The sequence below is a fragment of the Engraulis encrasicolus genome, chromosome 13 (assembly GCF_034702125.1).
Source record: "Engraulis encrasicolus isolate BLACKSEA-1 chromosome 13, IST_EnEncr_1.0, whole genome shotgun sequence".
Lineage (NCBI taxonomy): Eukaryota > Metazoa > Chordata > Actinopteri > Clupeiformes > Engraulidae > Engraulis > Engraulis encrasicolus.
This window is the reverse complement of record NC_085869.1, coordinates 40,476,941-40,484,440: the sequence shown is the minus strand read 5'-3', so window position 1 is coordinate 40,484,440 and position 7,500 is coordinate 40,476,941. Positions and strand designations below refer to the sequence as shown.

Here is a 7,500-nt window from a genome sequence, read left to right as displayed (position 1 = left end):
GCGGAGAGAGAGAGAGAGAGAGAGAGAGAGAGAGAGAGAGAGAGAGAGAGAGAGAGAGAGAGAGAGAGAGAGAGAGAGAGAGAGAGAGAGAGAGAGAGAGAGAGAGAGAGAGAGAAAGAGAGAGAGAGAGAGAGAGAGAGCACCATGTCTAATGTGTGTGATGAGGCTGTCACTGGTAACTCATGCAGGGTGGTGTGATTCCTCATTTAGAGCCATAGACACATCAGTGTGTGTGTGTGTGTGTGTGTGTGTGTGTGTGGTGTGTGCGCATGCGTTCATGTGTGCGTGCGTGCGTGCTTGTGTGCGTGCATTTGTGTGTGCGCGCGCGTGTGTGCACACACATGTCATTGCTCTTTCATGCAGTCTGCTCTGATTTCTCATTTAGAGGCATAAACACATCAGACACGCTCAATCAAGCCACTAGCACTGGATTGGCCTGCTGGTGTGTGTGTGTGTGTGTGTGTGTGTGTGTGTGTGTGTGTGTGTGTGTGTGTGTGTGTGTGTGTGTGTGTGTGTGTGTGTGTGTGTGTGTGTGTGCGTACGTGTGCGTGTGCGTGTGCGCGTGCGTGTGCGTGTGCGTGTGCGTGTGCGTGTGCATGTGTGTGTATGTGTGTGTGTCTGTCTGTCTGCGTTACATTGACCCTATCTTTCACACAATTACGTGTTTCTAAGTGTATGTGTACATACAGTATAATGATGGGCTAAATGTGTGATTGCGCATGTGTGCATGCATATATTTATGTGTGTGTGCGCGATTGTGTGTGTGTTTTTCTGCAGAATCTGGAATGGACGATGGCCTATAGTTTAAGTATAGTATACTGTATAGTGAACAGTAATGATGGGCCTTTCTAAATGTCTGTGTGCGCATCCGTGCATGCATGTGTGTGTCTCTGTTTGCGCTTGTGTGTGTGTGTGCAAGTGCGTGTGCGCATGCATACATGTGTGCCTGTGTGTATGTGTTTTTGCAGTGTGGATGACAGCAAGGTGGAATGCAAAAGGTGTAGAAAGCCCTAGTATATACAGTATATACAATAGTAATGGTGGGCCTGTGTGCGTGTACATGCGCACGTGTGTGTGTGCATTTACGTGCGCGTGTGCACTAACATGTGTGTCTGTGTGTGTCTGTGTGTGTCTGTGTGTGTGCGTGTGTGTCTCTGCAGAGTCTGGATGACGGCAAGCCGGAGGTTCAGAAGGTGCAGAAGGCTCCTCTCAGACAGGAGACCAACATGGCCAACTTAACATACAGATTCTCCATATACAACATCAACGGTGAGTCAGCACAACTGCGTGTGTGTGTTTATGTGTGTGTGTGTGTGTGTGTGTGTGTGTGTGTGTGTGTGTGTGTGTGTGTGTGTGTGTGTGTGTGTGTGTGTGTGTGTGTGAGAGTGTGTGTGTGTGTGAGAGAGAGAGAGAGAGAGAGAGAGAGAGAGAGAGAGAGAGAGAGAGAGAGAGAGAGAGAGACAGACATAGAGAGCGTTCAAGGCTCTTGACCTCTGAATGGAATCTTTTGGAAATATTGTTTTTCCTTTGCATTCTAGAACACTTTCACAACCATGCGCGACCATTCTGAGAAGTGAGAGTCGTGTTCTGTGTACATGGTTTCCGAAAAACACTACTGTTGACAGTGTCATTTTAGTTGCCATTGGTTGCATAATCCAAATACTCAAAGTATAAAGGAGAACACTCCAGATTTTTTGATGACATAGCAGGTGGCATATGATGCCTGATTATGTGTACGTGTGTATTAGGGGTGTTTTTTGCCTTTGTTGTTTTGGTGTGTGGTGCAGCAAATTGTTATACATTTCCCTTGTTTTCCCCTAGGGGGCACCCTTTGTCCTACATTTGCACAGGAGTGTCCAGAAGCAGCATTTCTGTCAGAACCATTTTAGTCAAGAAAGAGAAGATTCTAAAGAAAATTGATTTATTGTAAACTGTGATGTACATTTGGCGGTATGGGTCTGTTCAGAGGACACCCCCATTTTAATTTAATTTAACTGAATTTAAATGAGTATCATGAAAAAGAGCGCCATGAAAAGTCATAGGACAGCAGCTGTTCAGGAATTCTTGCCACGGCAGTACAGGGAGAAATAAATGCCCCCCCCCATGAAGAGAGCCAGACGTAATGACATGAGAGCATGCCACGTCATACCCGGCAAGGCAGAGCAGGAGAGGAGGTGGTTAGCAGAAACCAACCAGCATGCGGTTGAGGGGAACAGGGTAGAATGTAAAGGGCGAACCGAAAGTCAGTGGCCAATCTCTAGGGAAGAAAGATAATCAGCTGAGAGGACATACCTGGCTAAATTAGTAATAGGACTACCATGGCCTGGCCAGAACTCACGTTAACACTGAATTTATATTGTAGTGCTGCTGACTTTATTTTTTAGAATGTTTATTATGAATTAACACAGTTACCGAGGTATTTTCATCCAAGACTAACTGTTGCATAATTTCCAGAGGTGTCTATGAATGACAGGAACACTGTGCAGTTTTTGGCCCTTCTTACTTATATATAATATGACTGCTTAAATTCTAGAGATGTCTGCTTTGGAGGAGTTGGAGTCTCAGACAGACATGGGTGAGGCCGATCAACGTCCCACTAGCCTTGTACACACACACACACACGCACGCACGCACGCACGCACGCACGCACGCACGCACGCACGCACGCACGCACGCACGCACGCACGCACGCACGCACGCACGCACACACACACACACACACACACACACACACACACACACACACACACACACACACACACACACACACACACACACACACACACACACACACACACACTGCCTGATGCCTGAACCAGGGTGACAGGGGTGCTTACTGTATGTGTGGGTGTATGTGGTTCCTGCATTCTGACATCTTTCTGAGTCTATGATTTTAAGTTGCCTTTGTATGGTTGTGTGTTTTCCCTAACATAGCAGGACTCCCTCTGCACAGAGGCACATGTTGTGGCTCAACTGTCTTCTGTCTTCTTCTTCTAACATGTTTCCTGTCTGTGCCTCTCCACAATGTACTCTCAACTCGGGTGACAGTGGTGCATGCATGCCTACGGTTCTGTATGTTTCCTATGTTCTAATATGGTTCTCGTCTGGGCAGCCGTCTTCTCCAAGCAGGTTGTCGACCATGGTTCTGGTGTGCGGTTCTCTATATGTTCCACTGTTCTTGTGTGCAGTTCTACTATGTTTGTTCCTCTGTTTTCACATGGTTCTCCGCCCTTGCACACAGGTTCTGAACCCGAGTTACAGTTGTCATGGTGTATGGTTCTACATTGACTGCCAGGGTGACAGCTATGACGTTTGTGTCTGGTTCTACATCCTCACTATGTTCTGAGTAGTTCTCTCACCTCTGTAAAAGGGGTGATTGTGTGGTGCTTGTATTCAGTTCTCACCGACTATATGGTTCTCCCGGTTCCACATGGTTAATGTGTTCTAACTGTGTGGTTCTCCTGGTTTCATGTGGTTCCTGTGTTCCCACTATGCAGTTCTCTCTCCTCACTCAACAGAAGCATGAAACCATGGTGAGAGGGGTGATACATGGTTCCTGTCTTCCAACTGTGTGGTTCTCCCTCCTGTCCACAGAGGCATTGAATCAGGTCGACAGTACTGCTATTGTGTGGTTCTTTACAGAGGCGCATCTTGCCACCAGGCAAGGCAGCCAGCCGCTTGGGGCCCCCAAGCCCTTAGATAGTGAATAACAGCCCACACTTTGCCACAGTAGTGCCAATTTTGGTTCAAATGTTCATTCTTTTGCATTTTTGCTTGGGGCCCCATCTGATCCTAGAATCGTCACTGGTTCTTTATGCTTCCTGTGTTCTAACTGTGTGGTTCTCTCCCCAACAGAGGCACTAAACCAGGGAGACAGTGTGGACCTGGATGCCCTCATGGCAGACTTGTGCTCCATAGAACAGGAGCTCAGCACCATCAACAAGCCTTCATCGTCCTCATCCTCACGCCTCACACTGCCTGGAGACGTAAAGGTATGACATAGTATGCACGCATGCACGCACGCATATGCGCGCACACGCACGCACGCACGCACGCACGCACGCACGCACGCACGCACGCACGCACGCACGCACGCACGCACGCACACACGCACACACACACACACACACACACACACACACACACACACACACACACACACACACACACACACACACACACACACACACACACACACACACACACACACACACACACTCCCTTCTCTTCCTCCTACTCTTCTTCCTCATGTCTTGTCCCCCAGTGGGTCCTAGCGATAGTGTGAAAGGGAAGGTGGCATTTTTTAATACATCTCTCTCTCTCTCTCTCTCTCTCTCTCTCTCTCTCTCTCTCTCTCCCTCTCTCTTATGAAGGTTCGTCAGAAGCCCCCAGCGGGCCGCAGCCATAGTGTGAAGGGAGGAAGTCTGAGCGCGAGCAGTAGCACCCGCGTCTCCCCAGCCTCCACCGTCAGAGGCTCCGCCCCACAGTCCCGCCCCTCGCTGGCCTCCAACTTCTCATTAGACGACATCACAGGTAAGGACTAGCGGCAGCCAATCACATCGCGAACCAGCTTTCTTGTTCCTGAATCCTTGGATTCCCGTTATGAGCATGTCAACCAGGTCGAGAACAGGCACCAGCGTGGTTTTCTGACAGCATGAACACGATTGTGTATTGTCCCTGGCTATTTATTTCCTCACAGTTACTTTCTCACAGTAACTATAAAACCACAAAACCTTGACCAGCTACCAAGGAAGAGCTGCCTGAAGCTGAATCTTAAGCTGAGGCTTCTTGTTGGAAGCATATCCACTTTATTTCTGGGGTTGCCTCGCTACAGTACCAATAGAAAAGAGGTGCAATTTTCTGTTTAGCTAAAGACCTACATACACAAATGGGCTACCTAAGCAGCAGCTTTTTATACGTTTTGTGTGAAACACAAGATATCTAGACATTTTATTTTTAATGAAGGAGCTTGGGATCATTTGATCCATGCAGTCCCGGACGAATAACTAAATCAAACTGTGTTTATAAGCGGAATGTTATCTCTAGTCACTTTTCCCATATCGTTCTCCCAATCTGTAAGCAAAGACGGCAGTTTGTTTTCAAATATGATGGCACTTGCTCCCGCATATTTACATTGGGTTGATTAATTGTTTAAATCTGAATAACCAGGCATATTTATCTATCTCTCCCCTCTCCCATTCTCTACAGCCCATCTAGAATGTGCCTCACTTAGTATGGACGATACTATACATTAACCTCTCTCTCTCTCTCTCTCTCTCTCTCTCTCTCTCTCTCTCTGTCTCTCTCTCTCTCTCCCTCTCTCTCTCTCTCTCTCTTTCCCTCCCTCCATCCCCCCCCCCTCTCTCTCCACAGCCCAGCTAGAGCGTGCCTCCCTCAGTATGGACGAGGCTGCCAGACAGTCAGGAGGAGCCTCAGGAGGAGGAGGTGACCTCTCGCTCTCTACACTTTTAACCCCTTAGTGCAGAGCCTATGCTACAACATTGATGCCTTTAAAATTAGAAATGACTAATCTGCGCTCTCGGTAATGTCATAGCAATGTTGTATTATGATGTAGTTGAATCTTTTCAGTAAACAGTGAACGACCCCACCGGCAGGCCCATCTGCTCAAAGAGGCTACAGCAAAGTTCAAAACCCACCCTCTCACTCTTTTTCATCTGAATACTTGGTTTAGGGGACATTTACTGATATTTATTGTATAATTGTTCATATTGTGATATTGTTTTATGGTCACTCTATTGTCTTATTGGGATATTGTTTTATGATTTTGTTGGAATTTTGGCCTTGATTCTGTGATTTCGGAAGTATCCGAACATCTGCAGTTAAAAAAAGCTAAATCTGCAGTCTGTAAGTGCACATAATTCCCAAATTTTGCAATTAAATAAAGAAGTATTCAACTTCCTGTTCTCCCTACATCCCGGAACCTGTTTGTTTAAGCTCACCAAGGCTGGGCTGAAATTTTGTAAACATCACTACAGGCTTAGAGCTAGAGAACTTTTCCATAATAGGATATTTCATGTATTACTTTAGGAATCCCAGTTAAAGCTAATATGATTTAAAACAGGTTGCAGACTTCTACTGTAGTCCCATAATGCATGCTGTTCCACCAGTTCCAACGCCGTAATAGTCATTGAGATGTTTATCCTAGTACTGCACTACTATGCCATAGCTCAGGGCCTTTAGTAATGCACTAAGACTCAGTCATTGCCATTCTGGTAACAGCACATTTTTAACACTGTGTCTTAACCCCTTAATGCACGCTGTACCTCCTGTGGCACGCTGTAATAGACATTGAAAGTTGACTACTATAGTACTATACTACTATGACAGTGCACAGGGCCTTTAGTTATACAATATGATTTGGTCATTGCCATTCTGGTAACAGCTAATTTATAATGCCGTGTCTTAAGGGGTTAACTGATTAAATAATAAAGTGTATTATTGTTATGATTCCTCTTCTCAGGTGGCAGCAGTGGTGGCAGTTCCTCGTCCACGTCGCCCTACAGCAGCCTGCCTCCCGTGCTGCCCCTGGCTCCCCCGTCCTCCTCCACCTCCTCCGTGTCGCTGGGCTCCGCCACCCTCCACCGCCCCCCGGTGGTGCGGCAGCACCGGCGCACCGGCTCCGTGGGCGCCGTCACCGAACAGGAGGCCCGGTCGCTGACCAGGGCGGCGAGGGCCAGCTCGGGCGGCTCCACCTCGGCCAATAGCATGGAGGCGCTGGACGTGGGCGGGGCGGGGGTGGCAGAAGGGGGTGGTGGGATAGGAGCGGGGCCGAGCTCGCCGTCGCCACTTCCTCTTTCGCTGGAGATGGAGCAGCAGCTGAAGCTGATTCCGGTGCAGAGGGAAGGACAACCGCCTAATCAGCCCACCACAGAGGTATGCTGAAACACACACGCACGCACACATAAACACACACACGCACACACACACACACACATACCCACACACATACCCACACACACACACACACTCTCTGATCTGGATATAATAGTGATGACGCACACACACACACACACACACACACACACACACACACACACACACACACACACACACACACATACACACACACACACACACACACACACACACACACACACACACACACACACACACACACACACACACACACACACACACACACACACACACACACACACACGCATGCAAGCATGGGCATGGGCAGGGTTAGTTGGGTGCTGGTACTGTGTTTTTGTGTGTGTGTTTGTGTGTTTTGGTCTGTGTGTGTGTGTGTGTGTGTGTGTGTCTGTGTCTGTGTCTGTGTGTGTGTGTACGTGTCTGTGTCTGCATGCATGCGTATATGCGTGTGTAAGGAGGCCAGCATAGTCATAGTAAGGAGGGCAGTCATAATGGTTCCTTAAAGCTTATATAAGACACCATTAGCCTCTGGGTCATAGACTGGCCTCATGTCCTCAAATAAGAAGAGGACCGGGCTAATGCACCTCATTAGGGCCCCGTGTG

At 48.0% G+C, this 7,500-nt stretch overlaps 1 protein-coding gene across 2 annotated transcripts in view; it reads left to right on the top strand.

Moving 5' to 3' along the window:
• raph1a (Ras association (RalGDS/AF-6) and pleckstrin homology domains 1a) overlaps positions 1–7,500 on the top strand; it is a 150,962-nt gene that overhangs the window by 81,145 nt on the left and 62,317 nt on the right. For both annotated transcript variants that reach the window (XM_063213932.1, XM_063213931.1), the window contains exons 4-8: positions 1,161–1,269; positions 3,856–3,992; positions 4,374–4,533; positions 5,374–5,445; positions 6,482–6,894. In XM_063213932.1, coding sequence (XP_063070002.1) covers positions 1,161–1,269; positions 3,856–3,992; positions 4,374–4,533; positions 5,374–5,445; positions 6,482–6,894 — 891 coding nt within the window. The remainder of the gene's footprint in view (positions 1–1,160; positions 1,270–3,855; positions 3,993–4,373; positions 4,534–5,373; positions 5,446–6,481; positions 6,895–7,500) is intronic.